Here is a 27,213-nt window from a genome sequence, read left to right as displayed (position 1 = left end):
TTATTTTACTGCTGATAGCAAATAGCATTTTTTTCCTCCCTCTTTCTTCTAATTAAGGGGGAGGGGTTAATCAGGTAAATTCTGATCAGGCTTGTGTTCTGTGGTTTGAAACCTTTTTCCTGGTCACTCCATATCAGCATTACAACCGGGAGGCCCCTCCCATCCCTGCCCCCAGACCAGATAGTCCCTCCCTCTCTAAAATCTTAAAGGTACTCACGAGACTCACCTACCTCGTCTTTTTCTTTTCTGTTTTTGCCTTTAGACTACTGGAGGGCTGGCTTGCGTTCCCTATACGATTAGATCTTGAAGGTGAACATGGGGCAGAGTGAGGGACCCTTCCTCCTTTCCTTGTATGGCTTGGAGCGGGATATTAGGGGGTTTGCTCCTGACTATTAGTTTAACTATAAGTCAGTACCCACCTGTCCCTAGAGGCGTGTCATGTGAGTGGCCAGGAAGGTTGCTCGTGACACAGAGGATCCGTGGTTGTGGCAGGTAACTTAGCCTTAGCATTTCAGCTGCAGTTGATACCTTTAGGGCGGCTCCTTTCTTGTTTTCCCTCTAGGCGCTTGTACGCTTATGCGCATCGCACCCGACTTCCCAGTCCTTCTGCGCCGCCTTCATAGCGCCTTTGGCTGTTGCGCTGGATGGCTCTCTTCCTCTCCCCTCCTTCAGACGCGGGTCTTCGGCAGCGTCTTGGTCTGCAGGGATCCGGAGTAAGCGGAAGCGCACTAGCGTGCGGGGAGAGGGGAGAGAAGTGTGTTTTGCCACATCCAAGATGGCGCGGCCTGTCGGGGAGTCAGGCGGCGGCCATTTTGGGGGAGGAGCTAGCCATATTAGGATATATATACTGGTTCTGTTAGTTCTTCGATCTCTAAGGAGACAGTCTCTGCTTGCGCTTAGTACTTTGGTTGGATTAGTCTACCTTGCAGGTATTTTGGTTTTTACTGTTTTGCTGGGACAGAATGTGGTTTTTTAATTGTTACTTGAATTGTTTTTTCTTGGGGATCTTTTAGACGGTGTTGTTGGGATTTGCATTATGGATCCTTTAGCCTCAGGTGCCTCTGCCTTCCAAGCTAGGTAAGTCCCTCCTTTTTTCTGTGGGTGTTTCTTCCTTCTCTCTCTCTCTTTTTTCTAATTCTTTTTTTTTTTTTTTTGTTTTTGGTTGGTCTTAGCTTACCTGAAGAGAATCTTCCTAGAAAACGCAAGACCAAAGGGAACCAATTGAAAGTCCCTGAATGTGTGGGATGCTTTAAGCCACCTCTGTTGGGCAGAATATTCTGTGACACCTGCTGGAAGGATTTTTGCAGGTCTGCTTCTGATTCCTCTGGGCAGGGAGACCTTGGAAGAGGAACAAGGGCCTACCCTGGAAGCAGGGGAAGTTTATGAGGAATTTTCTGATGAAAAGACTCAGGAACGCAACTGAGTCTTTTAGAGATTCAGAAGACAAGTCTGAGGTTATGTATGAATCCTTCGACTTTTCATTAGTTCCTCCCCTACTAAAAGACCCCATGGACAGAAGAATAGAATCTGACCTTAGAAAGGCGTTTATGATTTCAGGGGCAGCATGCAAACCGGCGGTAGCATTAATTTCGGTGGCCAAGGCTTTGTCATTTTGGATTGATTCATTCGACAAGGCCGTTATGGAGGGAGCAGATAAGAAAGAGATTTGAGATAGCCTAACGGAACTGAAGATTGCTACAGGTTTTATCTCAGAGGGAGCGATAGATCTTACAAGACTATCTGCCCGTTCTATGGCTGTTTCAGTGGCGGCTCGATGGGCTCTTTGGCTCAGACCTTGGGCTGCAGATACCTCATCCAAGATGAGTTTATGTACTCTTCCTTTTGAGGGTTCTCGACTGTTTGGTGCAAAATTAGATGAGGTTATAATGAAAGCCTCAGGAGGAAAGAGTCAGTTTCTGCCACAAGACAAAAAGAAACCAAGATATCAGCCATTCAGGACTTATATGTCTCGAGGATCTGAAAGGGCAGGATTCTCTAACTATTCGGCTAGAGGAGCCAGAGACAATTTTAAGTCTTTTCCCTGGAAAAGGGGTCAATCGACCTTTGTCAGCAGTGATAAGTCCAGACGACCCATCAGCCTAAGAAATCTTCCTGACTATCCGCCGGCAGAGGAAAAAGTGGGGGCCAGACTAGGGGAGTTCTGTCAGGTTTGGCACACTACCATTTCAGACCAGTGGGTTCTAGACATCCTGACGAGGGGTTATCGTCTGGAATTTTCCGCAGTCCCAGTGGAAGACAGAATTGTGGTATCTCATTACCCGACTTAAGAGAAAAGAAAAGAACCCTGGATCAGTATGTGCAATGGCTACTAGAAGTAAGAGCGGTTATTCCGGTTCCTCCTCTAGAGGTGAACAAGGGAATTTATTCAGTCTTATTTCTGGTGAAAAAGTCTTCGGGAGGCTGGAGACAAATTCTGAATCTCAAAGAGGTAAACAAATACCTGAAGTTTCAGAAATTCAAGATGGATTCCATTTTTTCCATCATTGCAGCAATACTACCAGAAGACTGGCTTCTCTCTATAGACCTTCGAGATGCCTACTTTCACATTCCAGTCATAGAGGCTCATCAGCGCTTCCTTCGCTTTTCTCTAGCGGGAAGGCATTTCCAATTTCGTTGCCTGCCGTTTGGCCTATCAACCTCACCAAGGGTTTTCTCCAAAGTTCTGGTAACCCTGATTGCGGCTCTAAAATTGGAGGGGATCTCCATATGGCATTACCTGGATGACATCCTATTGTCAGCAAGGAGCAGGGAAAACCTTTATTTCCCATCGAGATTTGAATTTTTTACAAATTCACGGCTGGATAATAAATTGGGAGAAAAGCCATCTGGTCCCCTCTCAGTCCTTGCAGTACCTGGGAGCCCGGTTCGACACATTGAAGGGGACAGTGTCACTTCCTCCAGAAAGAATTCAGGACTTAATCTGCCAAGTATCAGGGATTCGGGAAAAGTCTCAAGTTCCGGCTCAGGAGTTAATGTCTCTGATAGGTTCCATGGCAGCGACTATTCCAGTCACCAAATGGGCAAGATTACATATGAGACCAGCACAATGGCTCTTTTTGGATCAATGGAACAGAGTGAAGAAAGATTGGAATCAACAGATACAATTGTCACAGACATTCAAGAAGTCTCTCAGTTGGTGGCTATCAGAGAAGAATCTCAGCAGAGGCCTTCCATTAGCTCAACCTCAATGGAGGACACTAGTCTCAGATGCGTCCACATTTGGGTGGGGAGCACATCTGGACTCGGAATGGGTTCAGGGACAAAGGTCTTGCCAACAGAAGGGAGTTCCATCCAATATATTAGAGCTCAGGGCAGCAAAGAATGCTCTGTTTTCTTTTGCCCAAGTTCTCCAGGGCTCATCAGTCCGGATGTTGATAGACAATACTTCTGCGGTGGCATATGTCAAGAAGCAGGGGGGAACCAAGAGCAGATCCTTACTGCAGGAAGTACAACCGATTTTGTCTTGGGCAGAGAAAAATCTTTAACTCTTGACAGCGGGTTACCTTCCGGGAGTAGAAAATCAGAAGGCGGATTTTCTGAGTCGGAATATACTGTCAGTTCACGAATGGTCTCTACATCAGGAAGTATTCCAGATGCTGGTGGAGAGATGGGGGTTACCAGAGGTCGATCTGATGGCTTCGGGGTACAACAACCAATGTCCGGTCTTCTTCTCCAGAAGGTTCTGCCCGAAGGCGAGAGCAGTGGATGCACTTTTACAAAACTGGACAGGTCTTCTACTATATGCTTTTCCTCCATTTCCACTCATTCTTCAAACACTGCAGAAGGTTATTCAAGACGAAGTGGAAATGATATTGATTGCACCAAAGTGGCCACGCAGACCATGGTATCCGCTTCTGTTGAAGCTGGCAATTGCACCACCATGGCCTCTTCCACGGAGAAAAGATCTTCTGAAACAGGGACCTGTGTTACATCCAAATCCTGGGGCCTTGTCTCTTCAGGCGTGGAGACTGAGTGCAAAAGGCTGTTGGCCTTCGGTTACATAGTTATATAGTTACATAGTTAAATTGGGTTGAAAAAAGACAAAGTCCATCAAGTTCAACCCCTCTAAATGAAAACCCAGCATCCATACACACACCCCTCCCTACTTTTAATTAAAATTCTATATACCCATACCTATACTAACTATAGAGTTTAGTATCACAATAGCCTTTGATATTATGTCTGTCCAAAAAATCATCCAAGCCATTCTTAAAGGCATTAACTGAATCAGCCATCACAACATCACCCGGCAGTGCATTCCACAACCTCACTGTCCTGACTGTGAAGAACCCTCTAAGTTGCTTCAAATGAAAGTTCTTTTCTTCTAGTCTAAAGGGGTGGCCTCTGGTATGGTGATCCTCTTTATGGGTAAAAAGGTCCCCTGCCATTTGTCTATAATGTCCTCTAATGTACTTGTAAAGTGTAATCATGTCCCCTCGCAAGCGCCTTTTTTCCAGAGAAAACAATCCCAACCTTGACAGTCTACCCTCATAATTTAAGTCTTCCGTCCCTCTAACCAATTTAGTTGCACGTCTCTGCACTCTCTCCAGCTCATTTATATCCCTCTTAAGGACTGGAGTCCCAAAACTGAACTGCATACTCCAGATGAGGCCTTACCAGGGACCTATAAAGAGGCATAATTATGTTTTCATCCCTTGAGTTAATGCCCTTTTTTATGCAAGACTGAACTTTATTTGCTTTAGTAGCCACAGAATGACACTGCCCAGAATTAGACAACGTGTTATCTACAAAGACCCCTAGATCCTTTTCATTTAAGGAAACTCCCAACACATTGCCATTTAGTGTATAACTTGCATTTATATTATTTTTGCCAAAGTGCATAACCTTGCATTTATCAACATTGAACCTCATTTTCCAGTTTGCTGCCCAGTTTTCCAGTTTAGACAAATCACTTTGCAAAGTGGCAGCATCCTGCATGGAACCTATAGTTCTGCACAATTTAGTATCATCTGCAAAAATAGAAACAGTACTTTCAATGCCCACCTCCAGGTCATTAATAAACAAGCTGAAAAGCAAGGGACCTAGCACAGAGCCCTGCGGTACTCCACTAACAACACTGGTCCAATTAGAAAATGTTCCATTTACCACCAATCTTTGTAGTCTATCTTTTAGCCAGTTCTCTATCCAGGTACAAATACTATGTGCCAACATTCCTTAATTTAACCAGTAACCTTTTGTGTGGCACTGTATCAAATGCTTTAGCAAAATCTAAGTAAATCACATCCACTGCCATCCCAGAATCGAGGTCTCTACTTACATTCTCATAAAAAGAAATTAAGTTAGTCTGGCAAGATCTATTACGCATAAAACCATGCTGGCACAAACTCATAGTATTATGATTTGCTATGAAGTCCAGTATCTTATCCTTTATTAACCCTTCGAAAAGCTTTCCTAACACTGACGTCAGACTAACTGGCCTATAGTTTTGAGGCTGAGAACGGGATCCTTTTTTGAATAGAGGCACCACATTAGCAATTCGCCAGTCTCTCGGCACTATGCCAGATCTCAATGAATCCTGAAAAATTAAGTAAAGAGGTTTGGCAATCACAGAGCTAAGCTCGCTAATTACCCTGGGATGAATACCATCTGGCCCTGGACCTTAGTTAATCTTAACATGTTCAAGTCTCTTTTGAATTTCTTCATGTGTGAACCATGCATCATTAGTTGTATTACTAGAATTGGGACTGTTAAGAAGGAAACCTTCACTTACTGGTTCCTCAATTGTGTAGACAGATGAAAAATATGAGTTCAGAATCTGCGCTTTTATTTTGTTTTCATCAACCAGCTGACCCCCCTCTGATAGTAAGGGTCCCACCCCTTCCTGCTTCATTTTTTTACTATTAACATATTTAAAAAATAATTTTGGATTTTTTTTACTGCTTGCTGCAATATCCTTTTCTATAGCAATTTTAGCTTGCCTTATAGCTTCTTTGCATGATTAATTGGCCTCCTTGTACCTTATAAATGTTTCGGCTGTACCAGCTAACTTGAAAGCCTTAAAAGCACGTCTTTTCTTACCCACCTCAACACCAACGCTTCTATTGAACCAAAAAGGTTTTGTTTTGCAACGACGTTCCTTGCTTACAAGTGGAATATACTGACAAGTATATTTATTAAGCAGCATTTTAAAGACTTCCCATTTTTGTTCTGTGTTTAACCCTGTGAAAAGCATTTCCCACTTATTATGTTGCAGAGATGCCCTTATACTGTCAAAATTTGCACGTCTGAAATTTAGTGTTTTAGTTACTCCCTTATAGAATTGCTTCTGAAACAGAATCTCAAAGGAGACCATGTTATGATCACTATTCCCTAAATGCTCCCCCACACAAATGTTAGAGATGAGTTCAGTATTGTTAGTTATTACAAGGTCCAAAAGAGAGTTATTCCTAGTAGGTTCTTGAATGAGCTGGAATAAAAAGTTGTCATTCAGCATATTTACAAACCTACTAGCTTTTTCTGTCTTAGCAACCCCATTACCCCAGTCAATGTCTGGATAATTGAAGTCACCCATAGCAACAACTTGACCCAGCTGTGAAGCCGCTTGTATCTGCAAGAGTAGCTGGGCTTCATACTCGACACTTATACGAGGTGGTTTATAGCATACACCAATGATAATTCTTTTTGTTACCTTTTGCCCAGTCAAAATCTCTACCCAGAGTGATTCTACACCCTCACCAGTGGCAGCTATTTATATTTCTTTAGCGCATGGCTTTAATTCAGGCTTTACATACAAACACACTCCTCCACCCTTTTTAATCCCTCTGTCCCTCCTAAAAAGGGTGTAACCATTTAAATTCACAATCCAGTCACATGTTTCATCCCACCAGGTCTCAGTGATACCAATTATATCATAATTTTTAGAGCAAGGTCTTTCGGAGGCGGTAGTATCTACTCTCTTAAGATCTAGGAAACCTTCTACTTCTTTGACATATTATAGAATCTGGGAAAGGTTCTTATTATGGAAAGAACAACTTGAGGATTCAGAAGAGATCTCATTATCCCAGGTCTTGGGGTTCCTTCAAGAGGGTCTGGAAAAGGGTCTTCAGTACAGGACTCTTAAAGTTCATGTCTCTGCTATTTCAGCATTATCAAATGTTTCATGGGCCGGAGAACCTATGATTAAAAGATTCTTGTTGGCTGCTCTTAAATTACGTCCACCAGTGAAGAGGGATGCAGTTGTTTGGAGTCTGCCTTTGGTGCTAAAAGCCTTGTCATTGGATCCTTTTGAGCCGTTGGAGACTATTTCAGTATGGCTTTTGACTCTTAAAACACTTTTTCTGATAGCAGTGGCTTCCGCTTCTGGAGTGGGGGAATTGCAAGCACTTTCATGCAGTCCAAGTCATATCTTGTTTTTGCATGATAAAGTCGTGTTAAAGCCAGATAAGTCATTTCTTCCTAAGGTGGTATCTCCATTTCATTTGAAGAAGGAAGTTACTCTCCCTATATTCAATTCAGGAAAGAAGGAAATGGAGGAAATGCATAATATAGATCCAATACGTTGCCTAAATCGCTATCTTGAGGTCACAACTAACTTTAGGAAGTCGGAGAGACTCTTCGTAGTACCAGCGGGTTGCCACAAGGGGCAGGCGGCTTCATCATCAACTATCAGTAGATGGATCTGCTTATGCATCTCTAAAGCATATCAATCTCAGGGTAAGCTAGCTCCAGAAGGCTTGAGAGCTCATTCATCTAGGGTGGTTGCTGTATCCTGGGCAGCATTGGCGGAAGTCCCAACATCACAGATTTGCGAAGTGGCTTCCTGGTCTTCAGCAAGAACCTTCATAAAACATTATTCTCTGGATGTTTCGGTCTCCAGTAATCATGCTTTTAGAGCAGGGACTCACCTTGCTTTTGTGTCATGAATTAAATATTTTTGCATTATTGGTTTCTGGAGAGTGTTTTTTCCCACCCTTAAATGCTGATGGCTTGGTAGATCCAGTTGTAATGCTGATATGGAGTGACCAGGAAAAGGGAGAATTGTTTTCATACTTACCGTAATTCTCCTTTCCTGGTCACTCTCCATATCAGCATTCCCCACCCTTTAGTTTTAACTTGGTATTAGACGAGGTAGGTGAGTCTCGTGAGTACCTTTAAGATTTTAGAGAGGGAGGGACTATCTGGTCTGGGGGCAGGGATGGGAGGGGCCTCCCGGTTGTAATGCTGATATGGAGAGTGACCAGGAAAGGAGAATTACGGTAAGTATGAAAACAATTCTCCCTTATCCCTGTGACTTCATAAGCGAGTGTTGCATGTGATCTAAGTGTTGCATGTGAATTAAGTGTTAAGCAGCGTTAAAAATCTTAAGCCGTTGGTGTTTGCTGTGCATGCTGGGAGTGCTGGGTGCAAGAAGGGAGTAAGTGCAAATAACTGACTGCTGTGTGTTCTGTGAATTATCTGACTGAGACAAACAGCTTTTTCTTTTCTCTGTTTGGGGTAAACTCGTAGATACATTGAGTGCATTTATTTTCTTTTTGTGTTTTAGCTTTAGAGTTTCTAAGGGGAACATTTTTAAAAAAAAAGTTAATAATGGATTATTTTACTGCTGGTAGCAAATAGCATTTTTTTCCCCTCTTTCTTCTAATTAAGGGGGAGGAGTTAATCAGGTAAATTCTGATCAGGCTTTGTGTGCTCTGGTTGAAACCTTAACCTTGTGAATTTAAAAGCGAGTGTGGGAGCTGCTAAGCGAGTGTTGCATGTGAATTAAGTGTTATGCAGTGTTAAAAACCTTAAAGCGTTAAAAACCAAAAAGGCGTTTGTGAGGAATTGCATTTGGGAGACTGTAAGAGTGTAAATATGAGTGCAAGTGGGTTTGCTGGTATGACTCAGTGTGTGTCTTGTCACTTGTATGTGGTGTTGGAGCAGCAGTTCCATGCAGTATTTACATGTGTGAGATGTCGGTGGGTTTTCATCTTGGAATCTGAACTGCAGACTCTTAAGGGGTGAACTTGCAGCAAACAAGGGGGAGGAAAGGAGGCTTGAAGAGCAACCACTGGCAGGGGCGAGTGGGGGGTGAGGAGAAGGGGCAGTGAAGGCAAATGAGGGAGAAAGGTTTGTGACAGTCAGGAGGGGAAGTAGGGGACAGAAGGGTAGGGGGGCTGGTCCACAGCTTGTCCAAAACAGCAAATTCGCCGTTTTGGCTGAAGATGCTGGGGAGGAAAACTCTGAACTGGCGTGTATGGAGCAGACCGAATCTCAGAGCACCCTGGAAGGCAGTGTCTCTAATACGGGTGGTGGGGTGAGTGCAAGGAAGGAAAGGCAGGTTATAGGGGATTCAATTATTAGAGAGGTGAATAGGGTAATCTGTCGTAAGGCCCCTACATGCTGAACAGTCTGCTGCTAGCCTGGTGCTAGGGTTTGGCATGTGGTGGAATGAGTGGACAGATTATTGGGAGGGTCTGGGGAAGACCCAGCTGTCTTGGTACACATAGGTACCAATGACAAAGTTAGAGGAGGTGGTGAAGTCCTCAAGAACGATTTTAAAAAACTAGGTGTAAAGTTGAGGGCGAGGACTTCCAAGGTAATTTTCTCAGAGATATTACCTGAGCCACGAGCAACGCTAAGGAGACAGCGGGAGCGTAGGGAGATTGGTGTAGGGAGGAGAGTTTTGGGTTTTTGGAGAACTGGGCTGATTTCTCAGTCGGCTACAGGCTCTTTGTTAGGGATGGGCTGCACCTCGATGATGGTGCAGCTGTTTAGGGAGAGAAGATGGCTAGAGGGTTAGAGGAGATTTTAAACTAGGTGTGGGGGGAGGGTAGTAAAAGATTCAGTGGAAGACAGGTTAGATGAGATAGTGGGCAAAGAAAGGAAAAATGGGGGAGGATATTTGGCTGGGGGTACTGTTAAGGATAGAGAGGACCACATGTCATATGTTCAATATGGTACCAGTATTAAATGTATGTTTACAAATGCAAGGAGTCTGACTGGTAAAAATTAACCCCCTGGCCACCAGTGCTACAAAGGGGGCCCTGCCTACTAATGTTACCCATTCTGAAATGTTGGGAGGTATGTGACGACATATGTTCTAGCGCCCGTTAATTTTACGGGCTTAATGTCTAGTATGATTCATAAAACTTTAATAAAAATTAATGTAAACAAGGCTCCAGGGCCTGATGGCATACACCCCCGGGTTCTAAGAGAGCTTAGTTCAGTTTTAGACCAGCCCTTATTTCTGATTTTCTCAGATTCACTTTCATCTTGTATGGTGCCTATGGATTGGAGAAAAGATGATGTTATTCCAATATTTAAAAAGGGATTACGATCTCAGCCTGGCAATTTTAGGTTCATTAATGACTTAGGCGAGGGTGTTGTAGGTAATGTATCAGTGTTTGCAGATTACACAAACTATCCAGCCCAATTAATTCCATCCAGGATATGGCATCCTTGCAACACGATCTTGACAAACTGGCAATCTGGGCAGCTAAGCGGCAAATGAGATTCAATGTTGATAAATGTAAAGTCATGCACCTGGGATGTAAAAATATCCAAGCCACTTATACCCTTAATGGGACTGCACTAGGCAAATCCATTATGGAAAAGGACATTGGAGTCCTTGTAGATGATAAACTTGGCTGTAGCAAGCAATGCCAGCATCAAGGGCAAATAAGGTCTTGAGCTGTATTAAAAGGGGCATAGAGTCACGGGAGGAGGGGGTCATTCTTCCACTGTATAGAGCACTTGTAAGGCCCCATCTAGAATTTGCTGTTCAGTTTTGGTCTCCATCACTCAAACAGGACATTATTGTATTAGAGAGGGTACAGAGAAGGGCAACTAAGCTGGTGAAAGGTATGGAAAATCTTAGCTATGAGGAAAGACTGGCCAAATTGGGGATGTTCACGCTGGAGAAGAGGTGCTTAAGGTGTGATATAACTATGTATAAATATATAAGGGGATCATATAATAATCTCTCTAATGCTTTATTTACCAGTAGGTCTTTCCAGCTGACACGAGGTCACCCATTCCGATTAGAAGAAAAGAGGTTCCGCCTAAATATTCGGAAGTGGTTTTTTACAGTGAGAGCTGTGAAGATGTGGAATTCTCTCCCTGAATCAGTGGTGCAGGCTCATACATTAGATAGCTTTAAGAAGGGGTTGGATAGCTTTTTTGCAAGTGAGGGAATACAGGGTTATGGGAGATAGGTCATAGTACATGTTGATCCAGGGACTAGTCCGATTGTCATTTTGGAGTCAGGAAGGAATTTTTTTTCCCCTCTGAGGCAAATTGGTGAGGCTTCAGATGGGTTTTTTGCCTTCCTCTGGATCAACTGGCAGTTAGGCAGTAATAAAAAAAAAAAAAGTTTGAACTTGATGGACGTGTCTCTTTTTTTCAACCTTACTTACTATATTACTCTAATCTGTTGGCATTGCAGACACATGTACTCTCTTATGAAAAGAACAGTTAATGCATACTACTCACCTGCCACAGTTGAGATGTTTGCAGTCTTTTGGCATGCAACAAATTCTGTGTGGAAATTCACCATCACCAGACCTTTGTTCTCTTTCTAAAACCAAGATAAAATAACAGACATGGTTTTTAACACAATGTTTCTAAATATTGTTTAACCTTCATAATTATCTTTACTGGACATCTAGTATGAAATCATGGCAAAAAAATATATAGTAAAACCTGTCTGCCCTAACTGGTCCGTGGATACCAAAACAACAATTTAAAAAGATGGAAGGGGGGTAAAACAAGTTACTACTATAGCATTTCAGGAATTTTCAGAGCTCTGTTGCATATTTTTTTGCTACAATGTAATGTACAGTTAGTACTTTTTATAACATTTCTGAAAAACATCTGAAAAACTTCTGAAATACTTCTCAAAGCTTGCATTTCACAGCATCTTATCTCTCTTTAAAACATGCTAAATATGAATATCAGACATCTTCTGAAGAGCTAAATGCCAAGAATGTATAGGATTACTAATGGAGTTTAAAAAGACTTCAAAATGAAAACAGTGAATACAAATGTGCTTGGTTGTCATTACTTAAAAATGAAGATACTGCTTGCAACCTTGCAATTTACAGCATTGTATCTACTATATGTTCTTAATTCATAAAAATATATAAATAACAGATATAATTATAATGATACAAGGATCATTTATGATGTGTAAGGCGCAGTAATGTAAACAAAAAACAGGTGCAAACTGCCAAATGTTATGCACTTTACTATTTGAGTGGAGGTATTTTTGCTTCCCTTTGCATATGGGGCAGATGACAATCAATTAAATGGCTTCCAATTAAATGGAGAATTTTCTTCAAAATCCCCCTGCTTATCTATATATCCCTAAATAGTTTCCATATCCCAATTCATTGAATGCATTCTTCATCCATTCAAACAAAAGTATTTAGTTGTACTGAAAACTTTAAGCTCACCTGCTTTCTATTATGCAGTACTCATTATAGATCTGTGCAGGGCCAGATTTAGATAGTGGGCGCCCCTAGGCCCACTACCGTTCGTCGCCCCTGTCCCCTCCAGGGGGACAGGAGCAATGGGGATTGGCGCATGGAAATTTAAAAAAATATTGTATCTCCAGCGCATCCCCAGTGTTTTTGAACCAATGTGGGTGTGGTTGGGCAGCATGACGCCCCCTAAAATCCTGCTGGCCCAGGCCTAGGTGGCCTTTCCACAAATCTGGGTTTGGATCTGTGCCATCCATGGAACAAGAGGAGCCTTCTCTGGAAGTATTCAAAACCAGACCTAAAAAATGTCTATTCACCCAAGCATTTGATAACAATAAAAATCTAATCAAAAAGCAAAGTTTCAAGCACGGCCCCATGGGGGAGAAAACACTACAACAATTGCATTGTTATCATTATAGGGTTTCCAAAGTTTGTAGCATCTAGACCCCAAACGTAAATTCTGCAAAAAAAAAAAAAAATCTTAAGCTGGCAAACAAAGTACACTGCCTGTGCATTATGTGTTGTAAGAGATCCCAAAGGCTGAACCCAGAAAACCATATATTTTTGGAAAGTGGTAACGAATGTTAAATGCACTGCTCTAAACTCCAAACAGCATTCATGCTTAAATTTTGCATCCTACGCTAACACAGCCATGGGGACGCACTGTGCAATTATGTTGATGTGTCTTTTCAATGATATGCTTTTGTATTACTGCTTTCTGTTATTTTCGTATTTTCTCTTTTTTCCACCATATTGGTCATTGATATCCAAAATGTGAAAATGCTGAGTGTATTATCCCTGAATGATTCACAAGTAAAACTTTCTCACTTGTTACTGTGCTAAGAGTTCCCTGTGTGATTATCATAAAAACGTCATCTTCCCACAGGTTATGGGCCTAGGCACAATCCAGCTCAGCAAACATATTGACAATATAAATCTTCCAGAGGTACTGTGATCTACAAAAAAGAAGTAAGAAACAAAGCTTTGGACAGTCAAGGAAGCGAAACAAACATTGCTAGTCTATCAGAACTTAAACTAGCATTAGTTAAGCAGGGAAAGTTTAAAGTTGCTATTTATAACTTGAGGTAGGGTTTTAATTACAGATATACCAGATGTTAATCACAAGGAATACAGTAAGAAAAATAGACAAGTGCAGAAAACAATATGCCTCTTGGTGAAAGATGACCAGTTTATTCAAATATGGAATCAGAATACTGTTAAGGTCAATTGGGACGCATTGCAAAAATTGTATGGAAGATCCAGCCTAAACACTAAACTATTCCTGCTCAGGAAACTAAATTAGATAGGACAATGTACTGGAAAACACATAAAGGAGCATATAAATGCAAAGCATGACTGACCAGGCAGCAGAATGGGCGCATTTCTGAGGCACTCTTCATTGTGATCACCCTCCATCTTCACAGTATAGAAGGCCCAGCACTTGTTGAACGTATTCAGGTGCCTCCACAGACCATTAATTTGCAGCTGAAAGCAGCTCTATTGCTCTAGTCAGGCTGGAGATCTGAGCGAGACCTTGTTGTGTAGTTAAAAGCCCCATATAAGTAAGTGCTATCTTTCAATTTATATGTGTAGAGACCCTCAGAGTTCAGCCGTGTTTACTTCAGGCAGTTTTCCCTATAGTTTGGACACCTAAAGTGGCCCTCAGTGAGACCTAGGTCATTATTTCCCTTTCCATGGTAAAAGTTATATAATAACAAGTTAGTGTTTGCCTGGTAGGTGGTAGTGTTTAAGTAAATAAAAGGGAGATCACACATGCTCAGGAATCTATTCCTGGATCACACCAAGCTGGGAGGTGGGCACAGGATTGGGTCTGGGCAGAGTGCCAGGCCCAGTTAGGCAAAGTCTGGTGACAGTGGACACACGTTCCCACTACGGGTGCATTACTGGAACAAACCTTCACTGCTCATGCTTAACTCTTCACGCACTTCTACACTGGAAATGTGCAACGCTGGAATGTTTGTCCCAGTAAGGCATCAGTAGTGGGAACGTGTTGCCAGCTGACCATGAAAGCCAGATTGCCTGTAGAGAGGAGTGTTGCAGGAAAAGACAGAAGAAGTGAACAGCCTGTATTGCAACAATGTGCCTGAAGTTTATGGGTCTCTTGTGAGAATAGCATATCTGTATTTACTTACTGCACCATAATTGTTTTTTTTTCATTACCTTTTTGCCCTTGCAGCTGCTGACTAGCATTGTTTGTTAGATCTAAGTTTATTATCTACAAGAACTCTAAGGTCCTTTTTCATTATGGATTTACCTAATGCAGTCCCATTAAGAGTATAATTGGCTTGCATATGCTTATATCCCAGATACATGACCTTACATTTATCAACATAGAATCTCATCTGCCACTTAGCTGCCCAGAGTGCCAATTTGTCAAGCACCTGCTGCAAGGATGTGACATTAAGAATGGAATTAATTGGGCTGCATTGTTTTGTGTCAACTGCAAACACTGATACGTTACTTACAATACTCTCCCCTAAGTCATTACAGAGAACCTTTCACCATAAGAAATATTTCCATATCCTTTTCTGTCATGTTAGTTGAGCATAATAAACTTTATTTACACGATATATATATTATTTAAATATTGTTTCCTTCAGTCTTAGTAGACACTGTTATTAAGACAAGGTGTGTATCACCACAAAATCTTGTGTATGCATCAGAACATGGGCCCTAATGTCCACGTGCAGTGCCATACACAATTATCGAGGAGGAGGAGGAGAAAGAATGAGAGGAGTGCAGTGACATCTATGAAGTGCTGAATGGAAAGTGAAAGTAATTGATTGCACTGTCTCTATACTCTATGCCTCAGGCATAGAGGCGGGGCAGCCAATATATGATTGACAGTGTAGATTTTTAAACACCTTTTTAACAGGTATGGCTGTTTTAATCAAAAATTTTTATTTGGGGTTCATGTTTATATAACCCTAATTTGGTTACTAAGATTGTTTCTTTGTTATTTGTATTTTTATGGTTTATATCCTCTGCCCTGACTTGAAACTCCAACTTTTTTAAATAGCAATTCTGGACCAAGGAGGCACTAAGAAAAATTATGTTTGGAGGCCTTTAATGCTTTTTGAACCTTATGTGACCTTTGCTGTATTATTTTAATCTGTGCTATACATTTATGTATTATTGATTTTTCTACTTAAAATGGCTTCCCACTATATCCAAAGTTAAAAGTAGGGATGCTATTTTGGATTAGGCCTAACCCCGAATCCTTCGCGAAAGATTCAGATGAATACTGAACCAAATCCATATGCATATGCAAATTAGGGATGGGAAGGGGAAAACATTTTTTACTTACTTCCCGTCCCTAATTTGCATATGCAAATAAGGATTCGGATTCGGTACAGCCGGGCAGAAGGATTTGGCCGAATTCAAATCCTGCTAAAAAAAAAGGCTGAATCCTGGCCGAATCCCGAACAGACTCCTGGATTCAGTGCATCCCTAGTTAAAAGCCCCATATAAGTAAGTGCTATCTTTCAATTTATATGTGTATTGACCCTCAGAGTTTAGCTGTATTTACAACAACAGGTATGGTTGTTTTAATGAAAAAAATTAATTTGGGGTTCATGTTATATCACCCTAATTTGGTTACTGTCTCTTTGAATAGCAACTAACCTTTTGTAATCCAGGACCCTGAATCCCTTTGAAAAGTACTGGGAACTGGGATTTACAGTGCAGTGCCTCTACCTAGTAAACACTAAGGAGCACACCTAGTGGGGGTTCCACTAGGAAAAATTAAACAAACAAGTTTGCATTGAAACAAATATAACTTTATGTAAAACAGTAGTGAAAGAATACACATGCACACTGCACTGGGGACATATGGGACCTACCTAGCTCACTATTAGGTATCACAGTCCCAATCCTCTAGAAGGGGTTTATAACCACACAGGCAGTCACAATGGAGATTGCAGTCAGCTCTGCAGCAGGGTCAACCTCACCTGTGGCACTTTTCACCTCCTGAGTCTCTAGCAGCTTGGCAGGGAACAGGATGGGCTCTCTTTGTACACCAAGAGATGAAAAACTCTCAACTAAAACTGCACAGCATGAAAAAGCATGTCTGCACTCCTGGACAGTCTCGCATGCATACACTAGTTCTAGCTGGAAGGATCGTGCAGCCGGGGCACTTTCATAACCTCTCTCACGCAACCACTTGCAATTGGCTCCAAACTCAGGCTCTTCCTGGATCCTCCACTTTTTCCCAGATGGCCTCTGGGGCTTTCAGACACCAGGTCACTCCCTGCCTGTAACCGGGTGATGTCACAAGCAGAACAGGGGGAAGGCATGTCTGATCCCTTACATTTACATCCCTTACCAAATCCATATGCATATGCAAATTAGGGGTGGGAAGGGGAAAACATTTTTTACTTCCTTCCCATCCCTAATTTGCATATGCAAATAAGGATTCGGATTCGGTACAGCCGGGCAGAAGGATTTATTCGAATCCTGCTAATATAAAGGCTGAATCCTGGCTGAATCCCGAACAGACTCCTGGATTCGGTGCATCCCTAGTTAAAAGCCCCATATAAGTAAGTGCTATCTTTCAATTTATATGTGTATTGACCCTCAGAGTTTAGCTGTATTTACAACAACAGGTATGGTTGTTTTAATGAAAAAAATTAATTTGGGGTTCATGTTTATATCACCCTATCAGGGTTTATATCAGTTGAAAAACTCTCAACTAAAACTGCACCTCAATGGAAGGGGGTCCGCGGTGCTAGGGGAAAGAATGGCTAAGAGGTTGGAGGAGTGTTTAAACTAGGCAAGGGGGGGGTGGGTGAGATAAAGGATTATGGAAAGCTAGTGTAGACGGGGCAGTGGGGTTAGTAAGGGGTCATGGGGGAGGAGTGAGGGGGGCATACAGTTTACCAGCTACGGAGGTCCCTCTGTTACAAGGAAAACAGAATAATACTAACTTAACGTATAATTCTTCACTAAGTAATGCACATTTCAAAAGTAAAAGTAGTAACCTCCGCTGTATGCTGGCAAATGCACGGAGTTTGTCAGGTAAAATGGGAGACCTAGAATTAATTGCATGCTCTAAAAATTATGATATAATTGGTATCACTGAGACCTGGTGGGATGAAACATGTGACTGGATTGTGAATTTAAATGGTTACACCCTTTTTAGGAGGGACAGAGGGATTAAAAAGGGTGGAGGAGTGGGTTTGTATGTAAAGCCTGAATTAAAGCCATGCGCTAAAGAAATAAAAATAGCTGGCACTGGTGAGGGTGTAGAATCACTCTGGGTAGAAATTTCGACTGGGCAAAAGGTATCAAAAAGAATTATCATTGGTGTATGCTATAAACCACCTCGTATAAGTGTCGAGTATGAAGCCCAGCTACTCTTGCAGATACAAGCGGCTTCACAGCTGGGTCAAGTTGTTGCTATGGGTGACTTCAATTATCCAGACATTGACTGGGGTAATGGGGTTGCTAAGACAGAAAAAGCTAGTAGGTTTGTAAATATGCTGAATGACAACTTTTTATTCCAGCTCGTTCAAGAACCTACTAGGAATAACTCTCTTTTGGACCTTGTAATAACTAACAATACTGAACTCATCTCTAACATTTGTGTGGGGGAGCATTTAGGGAATAGTGATCATAACATGGTCTCCTTTGAGATTCTGTTGCAGAAGCAATTCTATAAGGGAGTAACTAAAACACTAAATTTCAGACGTGCAAACTTTGACAGTATAAGGGCATCTCTGCAACATATTAAGTGGGAAATGCTTTTCACAGGGTTAAACACAGAACAAAAATGGGAAGTCTTTAAAATGCTGCTTAATAAATATACTTGTCAGTATATTCCACTTGTAAGCAAGGAACGTCGTTGCAAAGCAAAACCTTTTTGGTTCAATAGAAGCGTTGGTGTTGAGGTGGGTAAGAAAAGACGTGCTTTTAAGGCTTTCAAGTTAGCTGGTACAGCCGAAACATTTATAAGGTACAAGGAAGCCAATAAATCATGCAAAGAAGCTATAAGGCAAGCTAAAATTGCTATAGAAAAGGATATTGCAGCAAGCAGTAAAAAAAATCCAAAATTATTTTTTAAATATGTCAATAGTAAAAAAATGAAGCAGGAAGGGGTGGGACCCTTACTATCAGAGGGGGGTCAGCTGGTTGATGAAAACAAAATAAAAGCGCAGATTCTGAACTCGTATTTTTCATCTGTCTACACAAATGAAGAACCAGTAAGTGAAGGTTTCCTTCTTAACAATCCCAATTCTAGTAATACAACTAATGATGCATGGTTCACACATGAAGAAATTCAAAAGAAACTTGAACATGTTAAGATTAACAAAGGTCCAGGGCCAGATGGTATTCATCCCAGGGTAATTAGCGAGCTTAGCTCTGTGATTGCCAAACCTCTTTACTTAATTTTTCAGGATTCATTGAGATCTGGCATTGTGCCGAGAGACTGGCGAATTGCTAATGTGGTGCCTCTATTCAAAAAAGGATCCCGTTCTCAGCCTCAAAACTATAGGCCAGTTAGTCTGACGTCAGTATTAGGAAAGCTTTTCGAAGGCTTAGTAAAGGATAAGATACTGGACTTCATAGCAAATCATAATACTATGAGTTTGTGCCAGCATGCTTTTATGCGTAATAGATCTTGCCAGACTAACTTAATTTCTTTTTACGAGAATGTAAGTAGAGACCTAGATTCTGGGATGGCAGTGGATGTGATTTACTTAGACTTTGCTAAAGCATTTGATACAGTGCCACACAAAAGGTTACTGGTTAAATTAAGGAATGTTGGCCTGGAACATAGTATTTGTACCTGGATAGAGAACTGGCTAAAAGATAGACTACAAAGAGTGGTGGTAAATGGAACATTTTCTAATTGGACCAGTGTTGTTAGTGGAGTACCGCAGGGCTCTGTACTAGGTCCCTTGCTTTTCAACTTGTTTATTAATGACCTGGAGGTGGGCATTGAAAGTACTGTTTCTATTTTTGCAGATGATACTAAATTGTGCAGAACTATAGGTTCCATGCAGGATGCTGCCACTTTGCAAAGTGATTTGTCTAAACTGGAAAACTGGGCAGCAAACTGGAAAATGAGGTTCAATGTTGATAAATGCAAGGTTATGCACTTTGGCAAAAATAATATAAATGCAAGTTATACACTAAATGGCAATGTGTTGGGAGTTTCCTTAAATGAAAAGGATCTAGGGGTCTTTGTAGATAACACGTTGTCTAATTCTGGGCAGTGTCATTCTGTGGCTACTAAAGCAAATAAAGTTCTGTCTTGCATAAAAAAGGGCATTAACTCAAGGGATGAAAACATAATTATGCCTCTTTATAGGTTCCTGGTGAGGCCTCATCTGGAGTATGCAGTTCAGTTTTGGACTCCAGTCCTTAAGAGGGATATAAATGAGCTGGAGAGAGTGCAGAGACGTGCAACTAAATTGGTTAGAGGGACGGAAGACTTAAATTATGAGGGTAGACTGTCAAGGTTGGGGTTGTTTTCTCTGGAAAAAAGGCGCTTGCGAGGGGACATGATTACACTTTACAAGTACATTAGAGGACATTATAGACAAATGGCAGGGGACCTTTTTACCCATAAAGTGGATCACCGTACCAGAGGCCACCCCTTTAGACTAGAAGAAAAGAACTTTCATTTGAAGCAACTTAGAGGGTTCTTCACAGTCAGGACAGCGAGGTTGTGGAATGCACTGCTGGGTGATGTTGTGATGGCTGATTCAGTTAATGCCTTTAAGAATGGCTTGGATGATTTTTTGGACAGACATAATATTAAAGGCTATTGTGATACTAATCTCTATAGTTAATATAGGTATGGGTATATAGAATTTAAATTAAAAGTAGGGAGGGGTGTGTGTATGGATGCTGGGTTTTCATTTGGAGGGGTTGAACTTGATGGACTTTGTCTTTTTTCAACCCAATTTAACTATGTAACTATGTAACTATATAACAGTATCAGCACAATCCATATCTCATATTAATACTCTCTCCTGCCCCAATATGGCAGCTTCTCTCTACAATGATGCCCTTTCAACAGCACTTGACTCCCTTGCACCTTCTACCACCCGTCACAGCCGGCCAGCTAGACCCCAACCCTGGCACACTAGTGTAACTCGGTACCTCAGAAGATGTAGTAGATCAGCTGAGCGATGGTGGAGAAAGTCTCGAACTGATCCTGACTTCATCCACCTCAAATTCATGCTCTCCTGCTATAACCGAGCTCTATCATTAGCCAAAGAACAATACTTCTCTTATCTAATATCTACTATGTCCTCCAAACCACAGCAGCTGTTTGCCACATTTAACTCACTCCTATGCTCCCCCCACCCCCTCCACCTATTAATGTTACCGCTCATTTCTTTAATGAAAAAATCGATCTCAATAGGCTGAGCATACCGTCCGACAACAATCTCAGACCAACGTGCAGTCCACTCACATCTACTTTGTACTCCTTCACCCCTGCAACTCTAGATGAAGTTAGCAAACTTCTAGCCTGCTCAAAACCCACCACCTGCTCCCTTGACCCCATACCCTCTCGCCTTCTCCACCCAATCTCTGATACACTCTCTCCTACACTTACCCACCTATTTAATCTTTCACTCTCTACTGGTACCTTTCCATCATTATACAAACAAACACTAATCACTCCTATCCTCAAAAAACCTTCCCTTGATCCCAGCTCTCCCACTTACTATCGACCGGTCTCCCTTCTTCCATTCGCATCCAAATTACTAGAAAGGCTTGTTTACAAATGCCTGATCCAGCATCTCACTCACAACTCCCTCCTCGACCCCTTGCAATCTGGCTTCCGCCCATCACACTCGACTGAAACTGCACTCACCAAAGTAACCAATGATCTTCTATTGGCAAAGTCTAAAGGTCATTATTCCATTCTAATCCTTCTCGATCTCTCTGCAGCCTTTGACACAGTTGACCACACACTCCTCCTTGACATTCTACACTCATCTGGCATTCGGGACACTGCTCTTTCATGGTTTACATCTTATCTTTCTGACCGTTCCTTTAAAGTTTCCTTCTCTAACTCTACTTCTACTACTTTCCCACTCTCTGTTGGAGTTCCTCAAGGCTCTGTTCTTGGCCCCCTACTGTTCTCACTCTATACAACTTCACTAGGAAAACTTATTCAGTCATTTGGACTTCAGTATCACCTTTATGCTGATGACACCCAACTCTACTTGTCTACTCCTGATCTTTCTAATTCTGTCCTTTCCCAAGTCACAGACTGTCTCTCTGCTGTCTCCTCCTGGATGTCACAGCGCCACCTGAAACTGAAACTTTCTAAAACAGAACTCATTATATTTCCTCCAAGATCTTCCCCTGTCCCTCAGATATCACTCACCGTAAACAACACCACCTTTCATTCCACCACACAGGCATGCTGCCTAGGAGTTATCTTAGACTCTCATCTGTCTTTTTCACCACACATTCAAACACTTGCAAAATCTTGCAACATTGCTCGAATACGACCATATCTCAGTTCAGAATCGACTAAAACACTGATTCAGTCTCTCATCATCTCCCGCCTTGATTACTGCAACTTACTCCTCACAGGTATTCCAACAAGTCACCTTTCACAACTCCAATCTGTTCTAAACGCGGCCGCTAGACTCATTCATCTAGCTCGCCGCTCAACATCAGCTGCTCCCATATGCATGTCCCTTCACTGGCTCCCAATCTCTTCTAGAATCAAATTCAAATTACTTACACTCACATTCAAGGCCCTTAATAATGAAACCCCTCCCTATATTTCATCTCTAATCTCCAAATACACTCCTTCACGAAACCTACACTCTGCTTCTGATCTTCGCCTCACTTCTCCTCTGATCACTTCTGCCCATTCTCGTCTACAAGACTTCTCTCTGGCTTCTGCTTTTCTCTGGAACTCTCTGCCACAAGCTGTCAGACTTTCTCTTTCTTTCCAAGCTTTCAAGCACTCCTTAAAGACCCATCTGTTTAAAGAGGCTTATTCGATGTACCTTAATTAATCATTGCTGTATCAAAAATGACAAAGTGTTTATATAATCCTAATGTCTCAATTGTACCCTAACCTTTTAGTTTGTAAACTCTAATCTCTAGGCCCTTCTAACCCCATTGTATTCTGTAATCCTTGTTTGTTATCCACCATTTATTCCCTGTTTGCTATAATTGCAGTAAAGCACTGCGTATCTTGACAGCGCTATATAAATAAATGATGATGATGATGATAGTAACAAACAAGGGGTCAGAATAAAAAGTAACAATAAGTGCATTATTAGAATACAATTCACATAAATATAAAATATAATTACAATGCAGATTAAGTACTCAGTGTCAAGGAAACAAAAGGCTAGAGGACCCTACCCCATAGGGCTTACAGTCTAAATGGGAGGGTAACATACAGACACAATTGGAATCATCATTGGAAAAGACCCTCGCCGAGATTCCAGACCTAACAGAACCCTGAGGGAACTCACTAAGAACCTTACTCCAAGAAGAGAATGTACCATTAACAACAATCCTCTGTACCTGATCCTGGTACAAACTATGTCATTAAACCCAACAGACCTGTTTAGCACGCAATTGTTTATGGGGCATTTTATCAACTCTTGTGGTCAATATCCTGCACTGCAGTTAGTGGAAAAGATCCCCTGGCAGAATTTCGCTTCAGCTTAATAATGACTACTATTACCACTACCTAAGCTTTGGAATTGTGTTTCTAGTCACAGAGGAATAAACCACACTCTCCCAGCATTTGGACATTGTGCTCCCAGTTACAGCTGCTAGTTTCTGGTGATTACAAACTAAAGTCTCCAACCTCTTTCATTCTGTAGATTTATTATAAGAAACATACATAAAAGAGGGGAGCATTTATAAGCAAATATAAGAAAAGGAGAGATAAATTAGATTAAAAAAATATAAAATTAAATTTAAAAAAAATTGGCTGCAACGTTTAATGGCAAAACTTACAAAAAATCCCCAAAAAAGAAAGCTAAAAGCCTGGAGTCTCTATTTCTGGGCACGCACAAGGAACCATTTTACAAAAGATGGTCTATGGTGAGGACTACTCCTCGATTTTAACATTAAAAGGAGGCAAAGCCTCCAACACCTCAACAAATTAAAATGTGACATAGCCCTCCTTCAAGAGATGCATTTAAACAATCAAGATGTTTCCCTGATCAGAGACTGGGTCGAAGAGACAGCTTTCTCTCCGGCTATTAAAAAAAATAGGAGGGGTAGCAATTTTATTAACAACTTTATGAAAAAGTCACGTGATTTCCTTCCCCACTCCTAATTTGCATATGCAAATGCATATGCAAATTAGGATTCAGATTCGGTTCGGCTGGGCTGAAAAAGGCCGAATCCCGCACCGAATCCTGGATTCGGTGCATCCCTATTGGAAACAGCGGTGAGCGAGCTGCCAGGGTGCCCTGAGGGGGTGCAGGCCCTGGCCCAATTGCACCTCCTGCTCCCCCGGTAGTTCCGTCACTGATTCCATCGCAATTTAAATGCCCACATTTTATCTGTGCATAAGGATGAGTACGGCAGATTTGTCTATGCTGAAGCTTTAATTAATGATAGAAAATGGCACTTTGCCTCAATTTCTGCTCCTAACCACACAAAATAAAGTTTTTTTTGTTGACCTAAACCACAGAATCTAAACTCTTCATCAATCCAATGTAATATTTTTTATTTTGAATTTAACCGATACTAACTTCTTTCTAAAATCCAAATGGCTAAGAGAAATCTTAACCACATTTAATTATACAGATATTTGGAGATTACTTCACCCTACTGAAAAAGAGTTTACTCACTTTTCTCCCCACCACAAGGTAGGAACTAGAATTATTATTATTATTATTATTATTAATTATTATATCCTGGTTTCTAACAATCTGGTGAATAAATCTTTAAAAGACGACATAGGTTCCATTGATCATTCTGATCATGCCCCGGTTTCAATCACATTATCCAGTCCTACTAGAAAAAGAGATTCTGTGTCATGGTCTTTTCCACTGATGGCTGACCAGCCTGCATTTTCTAAAATGCTTTCTGACAGATGGGATTTATTCCTACTAGAAAATCCCCACTATAAAGACAACTTCCCCCTGTTATGGGAAACATGGAAAGCAGTTATTCGAGGCAAAATCTTCTCCTATAGGGCTGGTCTTTACTGAAAAGTAAACTGAAATTTTCTGAGAAGCAACAAAGAAAGTGTTATCTGAAATTCAAGTATTCTCCCTCACCTGAGAATGTTCATGAGTATAAACAGGTAATGAACTCCTTGAAGTCATAGATTACCTTTTTTGCCTCTTATTCCAAAGCAAAACTAGCTAATTGTAGCAATAAAGCAAATAATGTCCTGGTTAACCTTATAAGAGTTAATAACAAATACTAAACTGATAAAAGTGAGAGAAAAGTTAGGCTCCTTAAGCAACAACCCTTCAAAACTAAAATAAGTTTATCGATACTCCTCTCCAGACCACAGACATCTAAAAAATAGCATAGAATTCCTTAAAAAAGTTCAGATCCCTCTGGTTTCACATGATCAGTTAGCTAATTTGAACAGTCCAATATCTCTGAAGGAGACCTCAAATGCTGTAAAAATTTTGAAAAAGAAAAAAGCAGGTGGGCCCAATGGTCTATCTCCAGCTTTTTGCACTAAACACTAAAATCTCTCCTTTTCTCACAGAGCTTTTTAACAATATTTTATCAGGTAAAAAGACTTCCAACTAGATCTCAATCAAACCTGATAATCCTCCCAAAGGAAGGAAAAGACCCCTCTTTGACAACTTCTTATAGGCCAATTTTGTTAGTTGACCAGGATATTAGACTGCTATCTAAAATTTTAGCTGGACAGACTTTCTTTAATCCTACCATCAGTTATCTCAGAAGCTCAAAATGGTTTCCTAAAAAATTATCTGGCATTAAGAATATAACAGCAATACTCTCTGCAATCTCATTTTCCAGAAAATACAAATCCCATGAACTGTTGTCAGCCTGGATGTGGAAAAGGCATTTGACTTGAAAACCCTAGCATTTGCTGATGACCTGTTACTGATAACTCAAAATGCCAATAACTCATTGGTGGAGATTTTCAAACTACTTAATTAATTTTGTTCTTTTTCAGGCTACAAAATAAATGTCAATAAGTCAGAAATAATAAATATTAACATATCTATACCTGACTTGCTTAAGGAATTTGAACCTAAAAATACTAAACCATATTTAACATACTTAAGACTCAATATCTCAATGGATTTGAGGAAACTTCATGCTTAAATTTTGCTCCAGCCCTTACTAAATTATTTTCGCTTTGTCATAAATGGAAAAATGCTCCAATGAATTTGAAAGAACAAAATAAAATTTTTCAAAATGCAAATTTTTCCAAAACTAATCGACCCTTTATTGCATTCTCCTCTTCTAGATAAGCACTCTGATATCCAAAAATAGATTCTTCTTTGATCAATTTTATTTGGGGGAGCAAGAAATCCAAAATCGCTCTCTCAAAATGATGATGTCCCTATGAACTAGGGGGCTAAGAGCTCCAGACTTCAGGGTGTTTAATCTTGCTTCTATTACCTGTATCTTATTGAATGGATGTTCGGGGGAGATAGATATATTAACCCTAAATTAGAAATTTTGCAAGACAATCACCCCAATATAGTGAATATTTTACATTACAAATGGAATGAGATACCCTCTGACTACAAAATTAACCCTCTATTCAGGGACTCTATTTAGGGACTTGGAAATTCCTGTTCTCAAGTCATGGCTTTAATCATATGCAAATCCCCTTAATGTCTGTACAACTTCTATGGAAAAATTTGAGATGTGGGTGCCCTTCTTTCCTTTCTTTTAGGAGAAAAAAACTACCTTAAATGATCAAAGATGTAGTGGACCCTGCTAATGGCAATTTATTCAACTGGTTTGAGTCAGAACTACCTAAAGGCATGTGACCACTTCATATACACCTTCGGGTTAACTTTTAGTATGGTATATAATGGCTAATTCTAAGCAACTTTTCAATTGGTCTTAATTTTTTCTTTTTAATCCCTTTTGAGTTATTTGCCTTCTTCTTCTGACTCTTTCCAGCTTTCAAATGGGGGTCACTGACTCATACTAAAAGTTAACTCATAGGTGAATAACCCCTTTAAGATTTTATTTATTAACTAGATGGTGTCGTTTCTGAAGAAACCACAAGATGTTGGCTTTGAAACGCAAGAGGTGTTGGGGCCAGTCGCCCCTGGTGCATAGAGAGTACACAAAGTTGGTGAAATCTGGTTTAAAACGGGGAAAATTGAAGCAGATCAAATTGTACCATTAAAATCAATCCAAAAACCTGATTGGCTGTTTTTGGCTCCACCCACTTTTAAAATTTGAATCCCAGTCCCCCTGTGAGCGACTGTGCCAAGTTTGATGTCCCTGCCATTAACTGTGAAAGAATGGCAGCAACTTATATATTGACATTGATTAGCAATAGGTAAAATTTGATTGGCTGTTTTAAGCTCCACCCAGTTTTCCGAATTTTCACCCCAGTCACCCAGGCATGGTCTGTACCAAGTTTGGGGCCTCTGGCTTTAAAACTGAGAATGGCAGCATTTGAAACTTTTACATTGAAGTCAATAGGTAAAATCTGATTGGCTGTTATTGGCTCCACCCACTTTTCCTAAATTTTGACCACAGTCACCCAGTGAGTAATTGTGCTGAGTTTGGGACACTTGGCATGGACGCCATAATAATAGCAGCAATTTGGCGTTTT

The 27,213-nt window shown here is 40.9% G+C and overlaps 1 protein-coding gene across 1 annotated transcript in view; it reads right to left on the bottom strand.

Moving 5' to 3' along the window:
• LOC108713984 (dipeptidase 2) overlaps window positions 1-27,213 on the bottom strand; it is a 440,550-nt gene that overhangs the window by 54,186 nt on the left and 359,151 nt on the right. The window contains exon 8 of the mRNA XM_018257771.2: window positions 11,455-11,539. Coding sequence (XP_018113260.2) covers window positions 11,455-11,539 — 85 coding nt within the window. The remainder of the gene's footprint in view (window positions 1-11,454; window positions 11,540-27,213) is intronic.

The sequence above is a fragment of the Xenopus laevis genome, chromosome 4L, assembly GCF_017654675.1.
Source record: "Xenopus laevis strain J_2021 chromosome 4L, Xenopus_laevis_v10.1, whole genome shotgun sequence".
Lineage (NCBI taxonomy): Eukaryota > Metazoa > Chordata > Amphibia > Anura > Pipidae > Xenopus > Xenopus laevis.
The sequence above is the reverse complement of the archived record's forward strand: the minus strand, read 5'-3'. Positions and strand labels throughout refer to the sequence as shown.